The sequence below is a fragment of the Nerophis lumbriciformis genome, linkage group LG10 (genome assembly GCF_033978685.3).
Source record: "Nerophis lumbriciformis linkage group LG10, RoL_Nlum_v2.1, whole genome shotgun sequence".
Taxonomy (NCBI): Eukaryota; Metazoa; Chordata; class Actinopteri; order Syngnathiformes; family Syngnathidae; genus Nerophis; species Nerophis lumbriciformis.
The window spans coordinates 50,007,915-50,033,558 of NC_084557.2; the positions used below are offsets into that span (position 1 = coordinate 50,007,915).

Sequence of the window (25,644 nt, forward strand, 5' to 3'; positions counted from 1 at the left end):
AGTCCAGTCCATAGTGGATCTAACATAATAGTGAGAGTCCAGTCCATAGTGGATCTAACATAATAGTGAGAGTCCAGTCCATAGTGGATCTACCATAATAGTGTGAGAGTTCAGTCCATAGTGGATCTAACATAATAGTGAGAGTCCAGTCCATAGTGGATCTAACATAATAGTGAGAGTCCAGTCCATAATGGATCTAACATAATAGTGAGAGTCCAGTCCATAGTGGATCTAACATAATAGTGAGAGTCCAGTCCATAGTGGATCTAACATAATAGTGAGAGTCTAGTCCATAGTGGATCTAACATAATAGTGAGAGTCCAGTCCATAGTGGATCTAACATAATAGTGAGAGTCCAGTCCATAGTGGATCTAACATAATAGTGTGAGAGTCCAGTCCATAGTGGATCTAACATAATAGTGTGAGAGTCCAGTCCATGGTGGATCTAGTATAATAGTGAGAGTCCAGTCCATAGTGGATCTAACATAATAGTGAAAGTCCAGTCCATAGTGGATCTAACATAATAGTGTGAGAGTCCAGTCCATAGTGGATCTAACATAATAGTGTGAGAGTCCAGTCCATAGTGGATCTAATATAATAGTGAGAGGCCAGTCCATAGTGGATCTAACATGATAGTGAGAGTCCAGTCCATAGTGGATCTAACATAATAGTGTGAGAGTCCAGTCCATAGTGGATCTAACATAATAGTGAGAGTCCAGTCCATAGTGGATCCAACATAATAGTGAGAGTCCAGTCCATAGTGGATCCAACATAATAGTGTGAGAGTCCAGTCCATAGTGGATCTAATATAATAGTGAGAGTCCAGTCCATCGTGGATCTAACATAATAGTGAGAGTCCAGTCCATAGTGGATCTAACATAATAGTGTGAGAGTCCAGTCCATAGTGGATCTAACATAATAGTGAGAGTACAGTCCATAGTGGATCTAACATAATAGTGTGAGAGTCCAGTCCATAGTGGATCTAACATAATAGTGTGAGAGTCCAGTCCATAGTGGATCTAACATAATAGTGTGAGTCCAGTCCATAGTGGATCTAACATAATAGTGAGAGAGTCCAGTCCATAGTGGATCTAACATAATAGTGTGAGAGTCCAGTCCATAGTGGATCTAACATAATAGTGTGAGAGTCCAGTCCATAGTGGATCTAACATAATAGTGTGAGAGTCCAGTCCATAGTGGATCTAACATAAGAGTGTGAGAGTGCAGTCCATAGTGGATCTAACATTATAGTGAGAGTCCAGTCCATAGTGGGGCCAGTAGGAGACCATCCCGAGCGGAGACAAGTCAGCAGCGCAGAGACATCACCAACTGATGCACAGATGAGTGGTCCACCCCAGGTGCCGACTTTGAACAGCTGGCGCTTCATCACCTAATAACCTCTCCACGCAGGAGAGCGGGGCAGAACAGATAGATAGCAGATCAACTGGTCTAAAAAAAGGGGTCTATTTAAAGGTTAAAGTATACAAATGAGTTTTAAGATGGGACTTAAATGCTTCAACTGAGGTAGCATCTCTAACTGTTACCGGGAGGGCATTCCATAGTACTGGAGCCCAAATAGAAAACGCTCAATAGCCCGCAGACTTGTTTTGGGATCTGGGAATCACTAATAAGCCGGAGTTCTTAGAACACAGACTTCTGGCCAGGACATATGGTACAATACAATCAGCAATATAGGATGGAGCTAGATTGTTTAGTATGTTATACGTATGTAGTAAAACCTTAAAGTTGCATCTTAAGTGCACAGGAAGCCAGTGCAGGGGAGCCAGTATAGGTATATATATATATATGTATATATATATATATATATATGTATATAAAGGTATATACAGTATAGGCGTTATATGATCAAACTTTCTCGTTCTTGTCAAAAGTCTATCAGCCGACATCATACTGGCCCCCAAGTTCAGTTCAAAACATTAGGAGGGACTAACAATTTTGCAGCATATTCCTAAAAACACTCGACGAGGTTTCATTTTAAAGACCTTTGACTTGTTTTTTTGCACAACAGAACTATTTATTTTTCCAAAATGTGTAACTCTAGCAAAATGAACAGACTAACAACAAATGCATACTGCAGATGATGCTGGGTCTCAGTAATATATAAAATAAGAATGATCGTGAAGGGAGAAGTCCGACCTTCCTTTCCAGAAATAGGATAGGATAGGACAGGTCTTTATTGCCATTGCAACAAGTACAACGGAACTTTGTTTTCAGCACAAACCGGTTCAAGATTAGACAAACAAACAGTGTACAGGGTTACAGAACAGGAACGCTGATGGGTCGCCACGAGGCGCCCCGTAAAAGGTGGGAAAAAGGTAAAACGCTGGGGTAGAAGATGAGTAAAAAGATACAATCTAGACTGGGCTCCTAAGGGGGCCTAGTCTGGAGTGGGAAAAAACCTCCATGCCATGCACACATAAACATGTTACATTTAATAACGACAACTCGCAACAGAGGGGGGGGGGGGGGGGGGGTTGGTTCCCTGGAGGTTGACTGCTGCTATGAAGCGCTGCCAGCCGTCCATCACCCCGAAGGCGAATCAAGCGGTGGTGAAGGCGTGGGGTGGGGGGGGGGGGTTGTATATGCCCATTGTCTTGGGTGTGTTGATGTAGTGTTCATGTTCATAGGCCTGGGGCCGTTCTGCTCGCAAGCAAAAGTTCGACTCCAGGTGTCATTGAGGAGGGAGGGAGATCAAAAGCGTCCATCATTGAGGTGTCCTCGGGGATGTTTTCAGAACAGCCTGCTCCTGTTGTTGGAGCGTCAAGGCCATTCGAGGGAGTCAAATCGTAGATTAGGATTTATTTTTTTCCGCGAGCAGACATTACAATGGCTTGTCTGTTCTATTCGTCCATTATTATTATTATTAGCCTTTATTTAACCAGGTAAAATCCCATTGAGATCAAAGATCTCTTTTCCAAGGGAGACCTGGCCAAGAGGGCAGCAGCAAGGTTACATTAAAAACAGTAAACAATTACATAAAACATCACATTTACAACATTAAAACTTGCTCACATGACACATGTGCATACAGACAAGGTAGACTGCAGTCCTTTCACAGAAGCTTTAAACTCATTCAACGTAACTAGGGTTTGAAGTTTAATGTTCGATTGTAGGTTATTCCAAGCCTTCGGTGCTGAAAACCTGAATGCTTTCTTGCCCAGTTCAGTTCTTACTTTGGGGACGACACATTGCAGAACATTCATTGAACGAAGATTGTGACTTCCTTGTTTCTTTGTTAAAAGACAAGACAGATAAGATGGAGTGATACCCAGAATGGTTTTGTAGATGAAAACATACCAATGATTGAGGCGTCGAGCACATAAAGATGTCCAGTTAACCATTGAGTATAACACACAATGGTGAGTAAGGGGAGCGCAGTTGGTGATGAATCTCAGTGCCCCGTGGTACACACTATCCAGCTTGTGGAGACAACCAGCAGTAGCATTCATGTACAACACATCTCCATAGTCAATAACAGGTAAAAAGGTTGTCTCCACCAATTTCTGTTTCACAGTAAAAGAAAAGCAAGACTTGTTTCTATAATAAAATCCCAGTAAAAGTTTCAGTTTTTTTACAACATACTGAATGTGCTCCTTAAAACTCAAGTGGTCATCAATTTAAAAAAAAAATGCTGGCCCTCATATCCAATTTTTCCCTTACCAGCTTTTCCATGATGTGATCCATCTTGCGATTCAGTTCAGAAATCGCTCCAGTCTGTAATGCCACAGCCCGGCCCAAACCTTCCATTGCGACGAACAGCCTTTGGGCTCCTTGAGTGGCTGCCATCGTCTTACGAATTTGACGATACACCAGAGCAATGCCCAGCCCAATCAGCAGGTGCCCCGCGATCACGGTTCCAAATAGGTAGATGTCTTCCACATGCTCGATGGAAAGGACTGAGAGGCACATGATTCTCCATTTATCCCAGGAATCTCTTACGTACCCCGCAGCAATGGTTCCATCAGGGCAGCCAGGCTCGCCAGAACCTCTTTTCCTCGTCGAAAGGATTTTGTCAATTGAGTTGAGAGTCTAGCTGATCATTTCCATGTCTGATGTTCAGATTTGGAGGACAGCGCAAAGAAAGAGGCTTCAAAAAAGTTCAGACAAGACAAAACGAAGAAAGCAAGCAGGGAGAAGAAGGGAGCGGAAAAAAATACGACCGCCCTCACCAGAGGCAAGACAGAAAAGTGGCCCCCGGAACAATTTAGTTAAATAACCCTGGTGTAGGCTTCACGGTGGCAGAGGGGTTAGTGCATCTGCCTCACAATACGAAGGTCCTGAGTAGTCATGGGTTCAATCCCGGGCTCGGGATCTTTCTGTGTGGAGTTTGCATGTTCTCCCTGTGACTGCGTGGGTTCCCTCCGGGTACTCCGGCTTCCTCCCACTTCCAAAGACATGCACCTGGGGATAAGTTGATTGGCAACACTAAATTGGCCCTAGTGTGTGGATGTGAGTGTGAATGTTATCTGTCTATCTGTGTTGGCCCTGCGATGAGATGGCGACTTGTCCAGGGTGTACCCCGCCTTCCGCCCGATTGTAGCTGAGATAGGCTCCAGCGCCCCCCGCGACCCCAAAGGGAATAAGCGGTAGAAAATGGATGGATGGATGGAACCCTGGTGTAGGTGTTCTGCCTATCTATCTTATGTGGTTCTAACAATCTATGTATATCTTCACAGGGTTCTGTTTGTGCCCAACCGTGCCCTCTCGGCAAGTACGGCATCAACTGCAGCAAGGACTGCTCCTGCCGCAACGGCGGCCTGTGTGACTACGTCACAGGCCAGTGTCAGTGTGCAGATGGCTTCAGCGGGAGCAGGTACTGTACTCGGATGACATCCAAACAGCTACAAAAGTGCACAGTGATGATGAGTACGGACACTTTGCATATAGGTCAGACAACGGGATCATTTATTGATATTGCGTGCAAACAGTTTCCTGCTCATAATTATACACCCAGTAGTCGCTCACTGGCCTATTCTCTTTGTTGACTTTCTAACGAGGCACCAACCTGTTCTTTTAAAAGAGAAGGCAAAAGCTTAAATATGTCTATTCTCAAGTGAAATAAGTTGATAAAAAAAGAACAACCTTATTTCATTCCATGGAAGCTTTCAATAGTGTTGTTAATGTTTAATTAATCTCGTACTTCATACTGACCATCGTGTCTCCATCCCTCCATCCCTCTCTACTCCCAGCTCGTCCATTGATCTCATGGTGGGCTTCATGCTGTTTGGGCTCTGTTCATTACTCATAAGTAATGGCTTTTCATTAAGGTCTCATTGAGAGCCACAGATCTTTTTAGTTCCCTGTGCCTGCCGAAGCAGCTCGGAGCAGTTCGCCTTTATTATTTCAGCTCGGACAATCGCCTCGTGGATGGAAACCTTGGCAAGCACTTTACTTTGTCTTATTATTTTTTGGAAAATTGTTCTCATTCATTTTGTCAGAAACAGGTCAATTAAAGGGGAACATTATCACCAGACCTATGTAAGCGTCAATATATACCTTGATGTTGCAGAAAAAAGACCATATATTTTTTTTAACCGATTTCCGAACTCTAAATGGGTGAATTTTGGCGAAATAAACGCCTTCCTAATATTCGCTCTCGGACGTCGCATCGGGAAGCAATCTGCCATTTTCTCAAACACCGAGTCAAATCAGCTCTGTTATTTTCCGTTTTTTCGACTGTTTTCCGTACCTTGGCGACATCATGCCTCGTCGGTGTGTTGTCGGAGGGTGTAACGACACGAACAGGGACGGATTCAAGTTGCACCAGTGGCCCAAAGATGCGAAAGTGGCAAGAAATTGGACGTTTGTTCCGCACACTTTACCCACGAAAGCTATGCTACGACAGAGATGGCAAGAATGTGTGGATATCCTGCGACACTCAAAGCAGATGCATTTCCAACCATAAAGTCAAAGAAATCTGCCGCCAGACCCCCATTGAATCTGCCGGAGTGTGTGAGCAATTCAGGGACAAAGGACCTCGGTAGCACGGCAAGCAATGGCGGCAGTTTGTTCCCGCAGACGAGCGAGCTAAACCCCCTATCGACCCTAGCTTCCCTGGCCTGCTGACATCAACTCCAAAACTGGACAGATCAGCTTTCAGGAAAAGAGAGCGGATGAGGGTATGTCTACAGAATATATTAATTGATGAAAATTGGGCTGTCTGCACTCTCAAAGTGCATGTTGTTGCCAAATGTATTTCATATGCTGTAAACCTAGTTCATAGTTGTTAGTTTCCTTTAATGCCAAACAAACACATACCAATCGTTGGTTAGAAGGCGATCGCCGAATTCGTCCTCGCTTTCTCCCGTGTCACTGGCTGTCGTGTCGTTTTCGTCGGTTTCGCTTGCATACGGTTCAAACCGATATAGCTCAATAGCTTCAGTTTCTTCTTCAATTTGGTTTTCGCTACCTGCCTCCACACTACAACCATCCGTCTCAATACATTCGTAATCTGTTGAATCGCTTAAGCCGCTGAAATCCGAGTCTGAATCCGAGCTAATGTCGCTATAGCTTGCTGTTCTTTCCGCCATGTTTGTTTGTGTTGGCATCACTATGTGACGTCACAGGAAAATGGACGGGTGTATATAACGATGGTTAAAATCAGGCACTTTGAAGCTTTTTTTAGGGATATTGCGTGATGGGTAACATTTTGAAAAAAACTTCGAAAAATATAATAAGCCACTGGGAACTGATTTTTAATGGTTTTAACCCTTCTGAAATTGTGATAACGTTCCCCTTTAACCTGCGTGGATTAATCTTAAATCACGTCTAACACTGCGAGTAGCGTAATCATATTATACTGAACCGTCTTGGTTGTCACACACGTTATACAGTATCTTGCCACCAGAGGGCGCTGTCTCTTAAATTGTATTGTATTGTATGACAATGTGCGGAATTTGCTGAGAGCTCGCGTACGCAGTCTTCACTTGTACATTTTGGGTTTTTCATGTCAAATTTCAAACATTTATCGTCTCTGTGTTTGTCTTTTAGGATTTTGCCCAATGGGCTTATTACAAAACAATTGTTAGCCTTAAAAAGTGTGAAGGAAATGCGATAGTTTAGATTGTTATTAGCTAGCGAATTGGGTTGTTACACGGCAACAAATTCCAGTTGGAGTTGGTGGTCACATTCTCTTTGGTGTTGGTTGTCACATATACAGTACTCATATATTCCTACATACAATATTCTATATACAGTAGACTAGCACATTTGTTATTGTTTTAGCCCTGCCTGACTCGCTGAGGAGAGGCTGCTTGAATGCGGTGGTGATGCTTCAAATGGGTTAGCATGTGTTATGAGAGTAGCGTATGGGTGTGTGTGTGGCCTTTTAATATGTGACAGCATGTGAGGTGAGTGTGTGGGCGAGCGAGGTGAGGGAGTGTGGGGAGTGGCTAGTGTTTTGTTGGATTGGCTGTGTGCAAGACCTTGCAACTAATCGTCGGACTCGTCATTTACCCTGGAGTCCAGAGCTGTGGAGACCCACTGCCGGGTAGAGTGAAGGGTGTTGCCCCCTGCGCTCCTCGACTACGGTCTGGGAGCCGGAAGCAGGAAAGGTGCAACACATGTTTGACGTGTTGTCAGAAGCAGCTGCTGAACAATGTCGGCAAACCTCCGTCCTCCATTGTTGTACCGCGCAGCCAAAGTGTTCCCAAACGGGAGATCTTAACGAGGCAGGAGGGTCTTCCAGCTCTGACTTTTACATGTTGTCCTAGCCCGGTCGCTGCTAGCATGTGTACTCGTTCGGTACACCTCCGAACCGAAACCCCCGTACCGAAACGGTTCAATACAAATACACGTACCGTTACACCCCTAAAGTAGAAAAATAACTATTATTGTTAAAGAACTGGTTGGATACAAATAAGTTAACTCTCAATTAAAACTAAATTAAACATATAGTGTTTTGAAATTGTGCCATTGATGTACGTAGAAAATCCATCCATCCATCTTCTTCCGCTTATCCGAGGTCGGGTCGCGGGGGCAGCAGCCTAAGCAGGGAAGCCCAGACTTACCACTCCCCAGCCACTTCGTCCAGCTCCTCCCGGGGGATCCCGAGGCGTTCCCAGGCCAGCCGGGAGACATAGTCTTCCCAACGTGTCCTGGGTCTTCCCCGTGGCCTCCTACCGGTTGGACGTGCCCTAAACACCTCCCTAGGGAGGCGTTCGGGTGGCATCCTGACCAGATGCCCGAACCACCTCATCTGGCTCCTCTCGATGTGGAGGAGCAGCGGCTTTACTTTGAGGTCCCCCCGGATGGCAGAGCTTCTCACCCTATCTCTAAGGGAGAGCCCCGCCACCCGGCGGAGGAAACTCATTTGGGCCGCTTGTACCCGTGATCTTGACCTTTTGGTCATAACCCAAAGCTCATGACCATAGGTGAGGATGGGAACGTAGATCAACCGGTAAATTGAGAGCTTTGCCTTCCGGCTCAGCTCCTTCTTCACCACAACGGATCGATACAGCGTCCGCATTACTGAAGATGCCGCACCGATCCGCCTGTCGATCTCACGATCCACTCTTCCCCCACTCGTGAACAAGACTTTGAGGTACTTGAACTCCTCCACTTGGGGCAGGGTCTCCTCCCCAACCCGGAGATGGCACTCCACCCTTTTCCGGGCAAGAACCATGGACTCGGACTTGGAGGTGCTGATTCTCATCCCAGTCGCTTCACACTCGGCTGCGAACCAATCCAGCGAGAGCTGAAGATCCTGGCCAGATGAAGCCATCAGGACCACATCATCTGCAAAAAGCAGAGACCTAATCCTGCAGCCACCAAACCAGATCCCCTCAACGCCTTGACTGCGCCTAGAAATTCTGTCCATAAAAGTTATGAACAGAATCGGTGACAAAGGGCAGCCTTGGCGGAGTCCAACCCTCACTGGAAACGTGTCCGACTTACTGCCGGCAATGCGGACCAAGCTCTGACACTGATCGTACAGGGAGCGGACAGCCACAATCAGACAGTCCGATACCCCATACTCTCTGAGCACTCCCCACAGGACCTTCCAAGGGACACGGTTGAATGCCTTCTCCAAGTCCACAAAGCACATGTAGACTGGTTGGGCAAATTCCCATGCACCCTCAAGGACCCTGCCGAGAGTATAGAGCTGGTCCACAGTTCCACGACCAGGACGAAAACCACACTGTTCCTCTTGAATCCGAGGTTCGACTATCCGGCGTAGCCTCCTCTCCAGTACACCTGAATAAACCTTACCGGGAAGGCTGAGGAGTGTGATCCCACGATAGTTAGAACACACCCTCCGGTTCCCCTTCTTAAAGAGAGGAACCACCACCCCGGTCTGCCAATCCAGAGGTACCGCCCCCGATGTCCACGCGATGCTGCAGAGTCTTGTCAACCAAGACAGCCCCACAGCATCCAGAGCCTTAAGGAACTCCGGGCGGATCTCATCCACCCACCGAGGAGCTTTTTAACTACCTCAGCAACCTCAGCCCCAGAAATAGAAGAGCCCACCACAGATTCCCCAGGCACTGTTTCCTCATAGGAAGACGTGTTGGTGGGATTGAGGAGGTCTTCGAAGTATTCTCTCCACCGATCCACAACATCCGCAGTCGAGGTCAGCAGAACACCATCCTCACCATACACGGTGTTGATAGTGCACTGCTTCCCCTTCCTGAGGCGGCGGATGGTGGTCCAGAATCGCTTCGAAGCCGTCCGGAAGTCGTTTTCCATGGCTTCCCCAAACTCCTCCCATGTCCGAGTTTTTGCTTCCGCGACCGCTGAAGCCGCACACCGCTTGGCCTGTCGGTACCTGTCCACTGCCTCCGGAGTCCTATGAGCCAAAAGAACCCGATAGGACTCATTTTTTTTGAAGGAATCAATTATAAAAAAAATATATATATATGTTCAGAAGAAATCAATTATAAAAAAAAGTATGTTCAGAATGAGTGCCAAGGACGTAAAGTTAACATGTTGGAACTTTTTTGTATGTTTTTATTTTATTTTGTGAATTAATGGAAAACAAAAAATTGTACAGCGACAAGCATTGTCAAAGCGCTGACAAACGCCGGAATTTGTTGTGATTTTAAGGATGCAGACGAACGAGGCAACAGCCTGAGGTAAAAAAAAAGGGGTATTTATTAATAAACAAACAAAAAGCGAGAGCAACGGGAAAGTGCTCTGCCCGGACAGACTGAAAAAACGGAGTCAAACGTCACCAGTGACTGTATTTGATTGGTGAAACGCAGGCATGTGATAGATCCTACTTTGAAGGTCTGTCTGACAAACCAAAACAAACAAAGCGTGCATTAACAGATGGATAAAAATCAGTAGCGAGCAGCGAGCTGAATGTAGATAAATGGAGCGTAGTAAAAGTAGCGTTTCTTCTCTATAAATATACTCAAGTAAAAGTAAAAGTATGTTGCATTAAAACTACTCTTAAAAGTACAATTTGAATGGAACAGAGTAAATGTAGTGCGTTACTACCAGTGACGTGCGGTGAGGTTCATGACTGGTGAGGCACTGACTTCATCACAGTCAGATTTACAAACATATGAACCCTAAAGAGTATCTTATTCACCATTTGATTGGCAGCAGTTAACGGGTTATGTTTAAAAGCTCATACCAGCATTCTTCCCTGCTTGGCACTCAGCATCAAGGCTTGGAATTGGGGGTTAAATCACCAAAAATTATTCCCGAGCGCGGCGCCGCTGCTGCCCACTGCTCCCCTCACCTCCCAGGGGGTGATCAAGGGGATGGGTCAAATGCAGAGGACAAATTTCATTACACCTAGTGTGTGTGTGACAATCATTGCTACTTTAACTTAACTTTAACTTTACACATACAAACTGTAGCACACAAAAAAGCACATTTAATTAAAAAAAAAAGTTATTATGGTCTTACCTTTACTTATAAATAAAGTCCATTCGCCGCTGTTGTGCTGGATTAATGAACCCCCTGACGGGTGTGTTATGTCAACTAAAGCCCTCACTTAAAATTTCCACGTGCAAGATTGAATTTATTTAAAAAAGTGTAACCGAGGGTTTATAAATGTGGCCTATACTGTATGAAACTACAAAATAACAAACACGGAGGCTCCAGTTTACACGAGGACCACTTTATTTACCTTCTTTTAAAAACCTCCGCTCCACTACAACATGTCATCACTTCCGCTCTTGGCGCCTTCACAATAAGAGCTCAAGGCATATACTGTATAACAACGCATAACAAGGAACTTAACATCACAAAGAGGAAAGCCCATAAAAATAGGTTACAAAAGTTATTTAATAAGAAGCCAAAAAGTGCAAAAACAATAATGTTCATGTTGGAGGAGTTGTGAATTAGGTACACCTGCAGTCTGCAGGTGTACCTAATATTGTGGCCCTGCAGTCATTCACAACTCCTCCAACACAAACATTATTGTTTTTGCACTTTTTGGCTTCTTATGAAATAATTTTTTTAAATAGATTCAATCTTGCACGTGGAAAGTTCAAGTGTGGGCTTTAGTTGATATAACAATTCTACGGCGGGGGTGCAGGAGGCGGGGCTACTGGAGCCTCAGCCAGTGCGTCTTTTGCAGCCGTTTTATGATCGCTCAGCACAAGAAATACGTTACACACATACAGTTGTTGACAAAATACACTGTACATTATATACCTCAGCTAACTAAACTATGGAAATCCATCCATCCATCCATCCATCCATCCATCTTCTTCCGCTTATCCGAGGTCGGGTCGCGGGGGCAGCAGCCTAAGCAGGGAAGCCAGACTTCCCTCTCCCCAGCCACTTCATCCAGCTCCTCCCGGGGGATCCCGAGGCGTTCCCAGGCCAGCCGGGAGACATAGTCTTCCCAACGTGTCCTGGGTCTTCCTCGTGGCTTCCTACCGGTCGGACATGCCCTAAACACCTCCTTAGGGAGGCGCTCGGGTGGCATCCTGACCAGATGCCCGAACCACCTCATCTGGCTCCTCTCGATGTGGAGGAGCAGCGGCTTTACTTTAAGCTCCCCCCGGATGACAGAGCTTCTCACCCTATCTCTAAGGGAGAGCCCCGCCACCCGGCGGAGGAAACTCATTTCGGCCGCTTGTACCCGTGATCTTGTCCTTTCGGTCATAACCCAAAGCTCATGACCATAGGTGAGGATGGGAACGTAGATCGACCGGTAAATTGAGAGCTTTGCCTTCCGGCTCAGCTCCTTCTTCACCACAACGGATCGATACAGCGTCCGCATTACTGAAGACGCCGCACCGATCCGCCTGTCGATCTCACGATCCACTCTTCCCTCACTCGTGAACAAGACTCCGAGGTACTTGAACTCCTCCACTTGGGGCAAGATCTCCTCCCCAACCCGGAGATGGCACTCCACCCTTTTCCGGGCGAGAACCATGGACTCGGACTTGGAGGTGCTGATTCTCATCCCAGTCGCTTCACACTCGGCTGCGAACCGATCCATGGAAATGTATAATATAATTCATATAGCAATACGGTCTCACTGCACAGCAGGCCAGCAGTTAGCCGAGTCCGTCCATGTTGAGGCACTGAGTGACGTGCCTCAACTGGCTGCTGTTCACCGCACCGTCTCTTCTCAGTATTTGAACGGCAAATGTGAAAATTCAGCGATTTTGAATAAAAATAATCTAAAACTGGTGAAGTTAAATGGAAAATAACTTTATAGTATAATCACTGGATACATATAACAATTTAATTAACTTTTTTTTTCTTTTCACATTTTTTTTCTTTCCGGGGCCTCACCTGCTTCTAGTGACTGCACGTCATTGGTTACTACCCACCTCTGCCTATAAATAGTTGGCGTCTAAAGTTGGGAAGTGTGATTGTCTGTGTCCTCCGTGTGTCCAGGTGTCAAGAAGACTGTCCTGTGGACACCTACGGCCCACAGTGCAACCAGAAGTGTGACTGCCACAATAAAGCCAAGTGTCACCACATCAATGGAGCCTGCCTGTGTGAAACTGGCTTTAAAGGCTCCAATTGCCAAGAACGGTTCTGCCCCTCGGGCCTCTACGGCCTCATCTGTGACAAGTACTGCCCCTGTAACGCCACCAACACTGTGAGGTAAGTGAGCTGCCTCCAGATAAGGACTGGTCTCACCTCATTTTTATAGCGCCAAAGCGTCGCTCATTGTGAAGTCTGAACACCTCTCGGCCGTGTCGGCCAGTTTAAATTTCCATCGTGACCTACGCTTCATTCATAATTTCTCAGCATTCATAGTTAATGTGGTGTTAATGCTCTGATTCTGGCTGCATAGAACTAAGTCATCACAGAGTGAAGGAGAAAGGAGACATCTCAAATAAGCGCACACACACACACACACACACACACACACACACACGGTCACACAGATGGATGAATTTCTGGTGGTGTGCTTTTGTCCCATCTTTCCTTCTCGTTATGCTGCAAGCTGCCACCCACTTTCTGGAGAGTGCACCTGCGCGGCGGGATGGACAGGACCTTATTGCAACGAGACCTGCCCACCTGGCTACTTTGGGGAGGGATGCATGCTGAAGTGTAGCTGCACCAATGGAGCTGACTGCCACCCCGTCACGGGGGCCTGCATGTGTGCCCCGGGATTTATGGTGAGTACATTAGTCCCTTTATAGTTTTTTGCATAACAAAATATTACTTTGTGTACCCGTGCCAGCTCCTTTCACAGTATGTATAGGCCCATTGTCATACCAATGCTGTGTTCAGCTGTAATAATTTACATAGGAAAATACCAACCAATTCAGTAGTTTACTGTATAATATGCCCTTTTTTTCATTTTTAACAAAATATTTAAACATATATATTACAAAAACAGCATTGTAAGTATGCACTGTTAAAGAAAATAACCACTGCTTTGACTTCAATATAAAATATCAATCAATCAATCAATCAGTGTTTATTTATATAGCCCTAAATCACAAGTGTCTCAAAGGGCTGCACAAGCCACAACGACATCCTCGGTACATAAGAGCAAGGAAAAACTCACAACCCAGTGGGATGTCAATGTGAATGACTATGAGAAAACTTGGAGAGGACCACAGATGTGGGTGACCCCCCCACCCCCTAGTGGAGACCGGATGCAATGGATGTCGAGTGGGTCTGACATAATAGTGTGAGAGTCCAGTCCATAGTGGATCTAACATAATAGTGTGAGAGTCCAGTCCATAGTGGATCTAACATAATAGTGAGAGTCCAGTCCATAGTGGATCTAACATAATAGTGAGAGTCCAGTCCATAGTGGATCTAACATAATAGTGAAAGTCCAGTCCATAGTGGATCTAACATAATAGTGTGAGAGTCCAGTCCATAGTGGATCTAACATAATAGTGAGAATCCAGTCCATAGTGGATCTAACATAATAGTGTGAGAGTCCAGTCCATAGTGGATCTAACATAATAGTGTGAGAGTCCAGTCCATAGTGGATCTAACATAATAGTGAGAGTCCAGTCCATAGTGGATCTAACATAATAGTGAGAGTCCAGTCCATAGTGGATCTAACATAATAGTGAGAGTCCAGTCCATAGTGGATCTAACATAATAGTGAGAGTCCAGTCCATAGTGGATCTAACATAATAGTGTGAGAGTCCAGTTCATAGTGGATCTAACATAATAGTGTGAGAGTCCAGTCCATAGTGGATCTAACATAATAGTGTGAGAGTCCAGTCCATAGTGGATCTAACATAATAGTGAGAGTCCAGTCCATAGTGGGGCTAGCAGGACACCATCCCGAGCGGAGACGGGTCAGCAGCGCAGAGATGTCCCCAACCGATGCACAGGCGAGCGGTCCACCCCGGGGACAGCCAGCCCTTCATCTATGGCCACCGGACATGTAGTAACTAACTGCCGAAAAGTATCAAAATATTGGAATACATTTTGGTACCTACTTTTAGCACGCAGAAGGTGCGCTTTAAGAGGTTCCCGTGTGACGCACCATCACAAAACAAATGCATGTTTTTTCATAAAGGAGATGAATTGTTAAAGGGGAACATTATCACAATTTCAGAAGGGTTAAAACCATTAAAAATCAGTTCCCAGTGGCTTATTTTATTTTTCGAAGTTTTTTTCAAAATTTTACCCATCACGCAATATCCCTAAAAAAAGCTTCAAAGTGCCTGATTTTAACCATCGTTATATACACCCGTCCATTTTCCTGTGACGTCACATAGTGATGCCAACACAAACAAACATGGCGGAAAGAACAGCAAGCTATAGCGACATTAGCTCGGATTCAGACTCTGATTTCAGCGGCTTAAGCGATTCAACAGATTACCATATTTTCCGCACCATAAACCGCCCTGGGTTATAAGCCGCGCCTTCAATGAACGGCATATTTCAAAACTTTGTCCACCTATAAGCCGCCCCGTGTTGTAAGCCGCATCTAACTGCGCTAAAGGAATGTCAAAAAAACAGTCAGATAGGTCAGTCAAACTTTAATAATATATTAAAAACCAGCGTGATGTGGGCGCGCATGGAGTCGTATATCAACATGGACGGAGCTGCGTGAAAAAAGCCACCCGGCCTCTTCGCGTAAACTTACCTTAACCACTCGCTCATCTTTTCTTCATCCATCCATCCCTTCGAGTTAGCTTTTATGATGACGCCGGCTGGAAAGGTCTCTTTTGGCAAGGTCTTCCTTTTGAATATCACCATGGGTGGAAGTTTCTGGCCATTAGCATGGCAAGCTAGAACCACAGTGAAGGATGACTTCTCATTCCCTGTGGTGCGAATATTCACCGTACGTGCTCCCGTTGTATCCACAGTGCGGTTCACAGGAATATCAAAAGTCAGTGGAACCTCGTCCATGTTGATAATGTTCTCTGGCCGGATCTTTTTTTCAGCTATCTTGTTTTTACAATATGCACGGAAAGTAGCCAGCTTTTCTTGAAAGTCTTTAGGCAGTTGCTGTGAAATAGTAGTCCGTGTGCGGATGGAGAGATTGCGTCTTTTCATGAACCGGAAACCTGTCGCTTAGTAGGAGCCATTTTGTGGTCTTTACAGATGTAAACACACAAAGGAAATGAAACGTAATATCCGCGCGCTTCTTCTTCTTCTACACGGGCGGGTGGTTGCTTACAGTAGAAGAAGAAGCGCTTCCTGTTCTATGGGGGCGGGTGCTTACCTTGGCGGTTGCTTGCATAGAAGAAGAAGCACTTCCTCTTCTATGGGGGCGGGTGCTTACCTTGGCGGTTGCTTGCATAGAAGAAGAAGCACTTCCTCTTCTACGGGGAAAAAAGATGGCGGCTGTTTACCATAGTTGCGAGACCGAAACTTTATGAAAATGAATCTTAATATTAATCCATATATAAAGCGCACCGGGTTATAAGCCGCACTGTCAGCTTTTGAGTAAATTTGTGGTTTTTAGGTGCGGCTAATAGTGCGGAAAATACGGTACGCATGTATTGAAACGGATGGTTGTAGTGTGGAGGCAGGTAGCGAAAACCAAATTGAAGAAGAAACTGAAGCTATTGAGCCATATCGGTTTGAACCGTATGCAAGCGAAACCCACGAAAACGACACGACAGCCAGCGACACGGGAGAAAGCGAGGACGAATTCGGCGATCGCCTTCTAACCAACGATTGGTATGTGTTTGTTTGGCATTAAAGGAAACTAACAACTATGAACTAGGTTTACAGCATATGAAATACATTTGGCAACAACATGCACTTTGAGAGTGCAGACAGCCCATTTCAGGCGCGCTAAGAACATATATTTTTCCACGATTTCAGCACTCAGGTTAACCATACCTAAATAGACACAAAATACTGCATTACACAAGACTACCCGAATGAACTCGAACGATTGAAAAAAATAAATGTTTTTAAGCTATATTATTGGTAAACACAGTTTATGTATAATAATTTACGTAAAACCGCGAGTAATGAATAAAGTTTTCATCAGTTAATATATTCTGTAGACATACCCATTTCCTGAAAGCTGATCTGTCCAGTTTTGGAGTTGATGTCAGCATCTGCTTTGAGTGTCGCAGGATATCCACACATTCTTGCCATCTCTGTCGTAGCATAGCTTTCGTCGGTAAAGTGGGCGGAACAAACCACTGACCATTTCGTCGGCTTTCCCCACAGCCTCGTATTTTGAACAAATTTCGTCCAATTTCTCGCCACTTTCGCATCTTTGGGCCACTGGTGCGACTTGAGTCCGTCCCTGTTCGTGTTGTTACACCCTCCGACAACACACCGACGAAAGTGAGAAAATGGCGGATTGCTTCCCGATATGACGTCACAACGAGCGCGAATAATAGAAAGACGTTTAATTCGCTAAAATTCACCCATTTAGAGTTCGGAAATCGATTAAAAAATTATATGGTCTTTTTTCTGCAACATTAAGGTATATTTTAGCGTCCCTTCACTGGCTCCCTGTGCGTTATCGAATCAATTTTAAACTCCTTTTATTTGTTTTTAAATGTCTAAACAACCTCGCGCCAACCTATCTCTCCGACCTCCTTCAGCCTTACTGCCCCACCCGATCCTTAAGATCAGCCGATCAGCTGCTGTTGACGGTCCCTGACACAAGGCTGAAGCTTAGAGGTGACAGAGCTTTCGCCGTTGCTGCTCCCAAGCTCTGGAACGACCTACCTCTGAGCAGGCCCGGCCCTAACCAATCTGGCGCCCTAGGCAAGATTTTAGGTGGCGCCCCCCCACATCGGCAGTGAAGTGTATATACTCACAAGAAACCGAATAGCTTTGTCTTTGACCTTTTTTTTACTTAAAGAAAGCAAATTAACAATCAGAATAGTTAACAAGATTTTAAAAAAATATGAATAAATAAATGAATGCAAAAAATAAAAAATGAATATATGAAATACAATATTTTTTACATACATATTGCTTAATTAACATTAATGATGTGCACTTTAACAACTAGGCTTACAACTATACCTAATATATAAAGGGGTGGAAAATTGACTATTACCTGCAGGGCAAACATTAGCTAACCAGAAGGCAATAACAATGTAAACAAAAAACACCTGCTTAAAAGATCTAATACAAATGTCCCTGAGGAATGTAAGGTGGGAGTACTGTAATTACCTAACGTTACATTATTATTTTCCATGACAGTTTAGCCCCCACCACAATATTAACCCGACGTTAAAACAGAACTAGCGATTTATTGATTAGCAATTGCCGAATCATGTAACATTAGCTTAATGCTAAAAAGCCAGGTTACTATCACATTCTGTAACAGACAAATAATTTCATGTAGGCTAACGTTACCTACCTGCTACCTCTGTCTTTTTCTCGTTTCTCTTCCTCTTCTTTTCTCTTTTTTCTTCCCTGGGCACCTGACAGTTTTGGCCGTTTTGACATCTTGTGTTGATTTTTTGATGTGGTGACGTCCAAAAAGAGTCATGATACGGGAAGGGAGGGGGCGCACCGTGCGGGGGGGCGTAATGTTGTAACAAATAATATTTCTATTAAATAGGCTTTACTTTGCATTTTAATTAACGAGGGATTATTTTTTGTATTTAGAAATAATAGTACCAACTTTTTTTTTTTTTCTCCAACATTTGTGGCATTGGCGTGGCGCCCCCTGATGGACGGCGCCCTTAGCATTTGCCTATACGGCCTATGCCACGGGCCGGCCCTGCCTCTGAGTGTTAGACAAGCCTCCTCTCTTCCTGTTTTTAAATCTCTCTTAAAAACATACTTTTATTCCATGGCTTTTAACACTGAGTGATATCCATCCTGCAATGGCGCCCCATAATACACCTCTTGTGAACCTGTTTTTATGTTTTTATTTATTCTATTTTATTTATTTATTTTTTATCGTGTTCTGTTTGTGTTGTGTTGTGTTTGCTCGGTACTCGTATTATCTTTTAACCTGCCCATTGTACAGCACTTTGGCTACCCCTGTGGTACATTTTAAATGTGCTTCATAAATAAAAAAAATAAAGTATATATTGACGCTTACCGTATTTTCCGCACCATAAGGCGCCCTGGGTTATAAGCCGCGCCTTCAATGAACGGCATATTTCAAAACTTTGTCCACCTATAAGCCGCCCCGTGTTGTAAGCCGCATCTAACTGCGCTAAAGGAATGTCAAAAAAACAGTCAGATAGGTCAGTCAAACTTTAATAATATATTAAAAACCAGCGTGATGTGGGCGCGCATGGAGTCGTATATCAACATGGACGGAGCTGCGTGAAAAAAGCCACCCGGCCTCTTCGCGTAAACTTACCTTAACCACTCGCTCATCTTTTCTTCATCCATCCATCCCTTCGAGTTAGCTTTTATGATGACGCCGGCTGGAAAGGTCTCTTTTGGCAAGGTCTTCCTTTTGAATATCACCATGGGTGGAAGTTTCTGGCCATTAGCATGGCAAGCTAGAACCACAGTGAAGGATGACTTCTCATTCCCTGTGGTGCGAATATTCACCGTACGTGCTCCCGTTGTATCCACAGTGCGGTTCACAGGAATATCAAAAGTCAGTGGAACCTCGTCCATGTTGATAATGTTCTCTGGCCGGATCTTTTTTTCAGCTATCTTGTTTTTACAATATGCACGGAAAGTAGCCAGCTTTTCTTGAAAGTCTTTAGGCAGTTGCTGTGAAATAGTAGTCCGTGTGCGGATGGAGAGATTGCGTCTTTTCATGAACCGGAAACCTGTCGCTTAGTAGGAGCCATTTTGTGGTCTTTACAGATGTAAACACACAAAGGAAATGAAACGTAATATCCGCGCGCTTTTTCTTCTTCTTCTACGCGGGCGGGTGGTTGCTTACAGTAGAAGAAGAAGCGCTTCCTCTTCTATGGGGGCGGGTGCTTACCTTGGCGGTTGCTTGCGTAGAAGAAGAAGCACTTCCTCTTCTACGGGGAAAAAAGATGGCGGCTGTTTACCGTAGTTGCGAGACCGAAACTTTATGAAAATGAATCTTAATATTAATCCATATATAAAGCGCACCGGGTTATAAGCCGCACTGTCAGCTTTTGAGTAAATTTGTGGTTTTTAGGTGCGGCTAATAGTGCGGAAAATGCGGTACATAGGTCTGGTGATAATGTTCCCCTTTAATATACAAACACCATTTCATCGTCATCCAGAAGTTTAAAGATCTTCAAATAATAATGCTGCTGAATAGACCATATGTCTAATATTTTTATTTCTTACAGTCCAAATATGTTGACATGCACTTAGATTAAGGAATTACTGTCTCTCCATCTTCTCCTTTCTCACTCATACAAAAATGCCAGTTTCCACGTACCTTCCAGACGTGCTAAATATTGACGCAAAACAGTTTCATCCTTGATGAATCACATTGCGAGAGCTAAATCTCCTCCTCGTACTATATTTGACGTTTTAATAATCAGCGTGTATTCTGTATGTACATGAAGACAAACGCAAACATTGAGTAGATCAGGCCTTTGTTTAACGATCATCATCTGTGTCTTCTTTGATCCATCACACCCGTGTTGTCCTTCATGCCGGGCGGGAGGAGAGGACAGGCCAAGAGGATAATTGCGCTCAAGTAAACCACAATTATGTCGGTCGTATAGTAATTATCTATAAACCTTATGGGAACAGGCCAGTCCTTCATGTTCTGTCACTACTTACATCTCATGCTACCATTATTGGTGATGTTAATTTCATGTTAGACAACCAACACATGAAGATGGAGAAGCTCAACTCAATGGTGGGAAAACAAATTAATTATTCTCAATCTTTAAAACCGAGTAAATACAAAACCCCGTTTCCATATGGCTTGGGAAATTGTGTTAGATGTAAATATAAACGGAATACAATGATTTGCAAATCCTTTTCAACCCATATTCAGTTGAATATGCTACAAAGACCCTTGCCCCAAGTGGAGGAGTTCAAGTACCTCGGAGTCTTGTTCACGAGGGAGGGAAGAGTGAATCGTGAGATCGACAGGCGGATCGGTGCGGCGTCTTCAGTAATGCGGACGCTGTATCGGTCCGTTGTGGTGAAGAAGGAGCTGAGCCGGAAGGCAAAGCTCTCAATTTACCGGTCGATCTACGTTCCCATCCTCACCTATGGTCATGAACTTTGGGTTATGACCGAAAGGACAAGATCACGGGTACAAGCGGCCGAAATGAGTTTCCTCCGCCGGGTGGCGGGGCTCTCCCTTAGAGATAGGGTGAGAAGCTCTGCCATCCGGGGGGAGCTCAAAGTAAAGCCGCTGCTCCTCCACATGGAGAGGAGCCAGATGAGGTGGTTCGGGCATCTGGTCAGGATGCCACCCGAACGCCTCCCTAGGGAGGTGTTTAGGGCACGTCCGACCGGTAGGAGGCCGCGGGGAAGACCCAGGACCCGTTGGGAAGACTATGTCTCCCGGCTGGCCTGGGAACGCCTCGGGGTCCCCCGGAAGGAGCTGGACGAAGTGGCTGGGGAGAGGGAAGTCTGGGCTTCCCTGCTTAGACTGCTGCCGACCTCGGATAAGCGGAAGAAGATGGATGGATGGATGGAATGCTACAAAGACAACATATTTGATGTTCAAACTGATAAACATTTTGTTTTTTTGCAAATAATCATTAACTTTAGAATTTGATGCCAGCAACACGTGACAAAGAATTTGGGAAAGGTGGCAATAAATACTGATAAAGTTGAGGAATGCTCATCAAACACTTATTTGGAACATCCCACAGGTGTGCAGGCTAATTGGGAACAGGTGGGTGCCATGATTGGGTATAAAAACAGCTTCCCAAAAAAAGCTCAGTCTTTCACAAGAAAGGACGGGGCGAGGTACACCCCTTTGTCCACAACTGCGTGAGCAAATAGTCAAACAGTTTAAGAACAACGTTTCTCAAAGTGCAATTGCAAGAAATGTAGGGATTTCAACATCTACGGTCCATAATATCATCAAAAGGTTCAGAGAATCTGGAGAAATCACTCCACGTAAGCGGCATGGCCGGAAACCAACATTGAATGACCGTGACCTTCCATCCCTCAGACGGCACTGTATCAAAAACCGACATCAATCTCTAAAGGATATCACCGCATGGGCTCAGGAACACTTCAGAAAACCACTGTCACTAAATACAGTTGGTCGCTACATCTGTAAGTGCAAGTTAAAGCTCTACTATGCAAAGCGAAAGCCATTTATCAACAACATCCAGAAACGCCGCCGGCTTCTCTGGGCCCGAGATCATCTAAGATGGACTCATGCAAAGTGGAAAAGTGTTCTGTGGTCTGACGAGTCCACATTTCAAATTGTTTTTGGAAACTATGGACGTTGTGTCATCCGGACCAAACGGGATACGAACCATCCAGACTGTTATCGACGCAAAGTTCAAAAGCCAGCATGTGTGATGGTATGGGGGTGCATTAGTGCTCAAGGCATGGCTAACTTACACATCTGTGAAGGCATCATTAATGCTGAAAGGTATATATAGGTTTTGGAACAACATATGCTGCCATCTAAGCGCTGTCTTTTTCATGGACGCCCCTGCTTATTTCAGCAAGACAATGCCAAGCCACATTCAGTATAAATAAATAAATGGGTTGTACTTGTATAGCGCTTTTCTACCTTCAAGGTACTCAAAGCGCTTTGACACTACTTCCACATTTACCCATTCACACACACATTTACACACTGATGGAGGGAGCTGCCATGCAAGGCGCTAACCAGCACCCATCAGGAGCAAGGGTGAAGTGTCTTGCTCAGGACACAACGGACATGATGAGGTTGGTACTAGGTGGGGATTGAACCAGGGACCCTCAGGTCGCGCACGGCCATTCTTCCACTGCGCCACGCCGTCCCTATATATTTAGTATGTGTTACAACAGCGTGGCTTCGTAAAAAAAGAGTGCGGGTACTTTCCTGGCCCGCCTGCAGTCCAGACCTGTCTCCCATTGAAAATGTGTGGCGCATTATGAAGCATAAAATACGACAGCGGAGACCCCCGGACTGTTGAACGACTAAAGCTCTACATAAAACAAGAATGGGAAGGAATTCCACTTTCAAAGCTTCAACAATTAGTTTCCTCAGTTCCCAATCGTTTATTGAGTGTTGTTTAAAAGAAAAGGTGATGTAACACAGTGGTGAACAACTACTTTGGCACGTGTTGCAGCCATGAAATTCTAACTTAATTATTATATGCAAAAAAAAGTTTATGAGTTTGAACATCAAATATGTTGTCTTTGTAGTGCATTCAATTCAATATGGGTTGAAAAGGATTTGCAAATCATTGTATTCCGTTTATATTTGCATCTAACACAATTTCCCAACTCATATGGAAACGGGGTTTGTACATCAAATTATATTTGTATATGATAACATCCCATTTAGGCAGAATCGCTGATGTAATAATGGAGAGTTGACTTCTAATTATGTCCATAAAGATGATTAACTGTTTTGCCCTTGCCCATTTAAGTCATTAATAAGGAAACGGCAATAGAAACGGAAAAGGAGAATATCTGATTTAAATGTTCATAGTCATAAATATACGTCATCACTTTATTATCCCCTTATTGATGAGCTTTTGTCCACCACGAGAACTCCCTCCGATCGTCCCTCGTGCTTTATCGTGCTGTGGGCTACAACACAATCCATATACAATATACGCTTTTCACTTTGCGCAGCCGTGTCGCCGCCGTGAACAACTCTCTAATTATTTGTACAACCTCAGTCGCGTGTTTCTTGTCTTGCAATCTGAAGTCGCAGAGCCACCGAGACGGGGGGGGTAGCACATTGCACCCGATGTAACATTTCGGTGGAAATTGCCTTTGTCTTGGAGCGCGGGGGCCTCTGTGGCGAATTGCGCCACGGAGCGAGGCCGCAGACTGTGTCTTAATTTGCTCCACCTGTTCCTGCGTGGCGTGGAGGTCTGCCAGATCCATTAAACAGACCTTGAGGGCAGGAGCCGGGATGGGAACAGACGCACTACATATGGAGGATTGGTGTGTGCGTCTCGAAAGACGACTAGAACACTAATGGTGTTTTTTTTTTTGAGAGACTTTTGACAAAAATGCCACATAACACAGAAGCTCTGCGAGACACTATGACATGCCACCTGTTAGCGTCTAACCTTTTGTCATTTGGGGTCCATCATAATCACACAGGGTGCTTTTAAAATGTGCTTGATGATGGCGTTGCAGCCGTGATTGCCAGTGAAATCACTTCCCTACCGACTGGCCTAAGCCTCCCTGCTGCATTTTGCCTTTAAAGACCCATCAGGTGGCAAAGCAAGCAAAGTGTGAGAGCAGACCGAGCTCCTGTACGCTTGATTTAGCCTCGGTAATTGGACATGCAATTTCTTTTTGGACTGGGACAAAGTGATTACACGTTACTGATTAAAGCAGAGCCGCCACCAGCAGTACAATATCTGCACTGTTTATCTATATTCTGTTGACACTGCTGAATGTGAATGATGTGTGCATTAAAGGGGAACATTATCACAATTTCAGAAGGGTTAAAACCATTAAAAATCAGTTCCCAGTGGCTTATTTTATTTTTCGAAGTTTTTATAAAATTTTTACCCATCACGCAATATCCCTAAAAAAAGCTTCAAAGTGCCTGATTTTAACCATCGTTATATACACCCGTCCATTTTCCTGTGACGTCACATAGTGATGCCAACACAAACAAACATGGCGGAAAGAACAGCAAGATATAGCGACATTAGCTCGGATTCAGACTCGCATTTCAGCGGCTTAAGCGATTCAACAGGTATTGAAACGGATGGTTGTAGTGTGGAGGCAGGTAGCGAAAACCAAATTGAAGAAGAAACTGAAGCTATTGAGCCATATCGCTTTGAACCGTATGCAAGCCAAAGCGACGAAAACGACACGACAGCCAGCGACACGGGAGAAAGCGAGGACGAATTCGGCGATCGCCTTCTAACCAACGATTGGTATGTGTTTGTTTGGCATTAAAGGAAACTAACAACTATGAACTAGGTTTACAGCATATGAAATACATTTGGCAACAACATGCACTTTGAGAGTGCAGACAGCCCAATTTTCATCAATTAATATATTCTGTAGACATACCCTCATCCGCGCTCTTTTCCTGAAAGCTGATCTGTCTAGTTTTGGAGTTGATGTCAGCAGGCCAGGGAAGCTAGGGTCGATGTGAGCCAAGACATCCAGGGGGTTTAGCTCGCTCGTCTGCGGGAACAAACTGCCGCCATTGCTTGCGGTGCTACCGAGGGCCTTTGTCCCTGAATTGCTCACACACTCCGGCAGATTCAATGGGGGTCTGGCGGCAGATTTCTTTGACTTTATGGTTGGAAATGCATCTGCTTTGAGTGTCGCAGGATATCCACACATTCTTGCCATCTCTGTCGTAGCATAGCTTTCGTCGGTAAAGTGTGCGGAACAAACGTCCAATTTCTTGCCACTTTGGCATCTTTGGGCCACTGGTGCAACTTGAAGGAAACTAACAACTATGAACTAGGTTTACAGCATATGAAATACATTTGGCAACAACATGCACTTTGAGAGTGCAGACAGCCCATTTCAGGCGCGCTAAGAACATATATTTTTCCACGATTTCAGCACTCAAGTTAACCATACCTAAATAGACACAAAATACTGCATTACACAAGACTACCCGAATGTACTCGAATGATTGAAAAAAATAAATGTTTTTAAGCTAAATTATTGGTAAACACAGTTTATGTATAATAATTTACGTAAAACCGCGAGTAATGAATAAAGTTTTCATCAATTAATATATTCTGTAGACATACCCTCAGC

At 44.6% G+C, this 25,644-nt stretch overlaps 1 protein-coding gene across 5 annotated transcripts in view; it reads left to right on the forward strand.

The window, feature by feature from the left end:
* The window catches only part of megf11 (multiple EGF-like-domains 11), a 559,910-nt gene that overhangs the window by 386,494 nt on the left and 147,772 nt on the right, over positions 1-25,644 (forward strand). For all 5 annotated transcript variants that reach the window (XM_061969469.2, XM_061969471.2, XM_061969472.2 and 2 more), the window contains 3 exons: positions 4,698-4,834; positions 12,832-13,044; positions 13,391-13,565. In XM_061969469.2, coding sequence (XP_061825453.2) covers positions 4,698-4,834; positions 12,832-13,044; positions 13,391-13,565 — 525 coding nt within the window. The remainder of the gene's footprint in view (positions 1-4,697; positions 4,835-12,831; positions 13,045-13,390; positions 13,566-25,644) is intronic.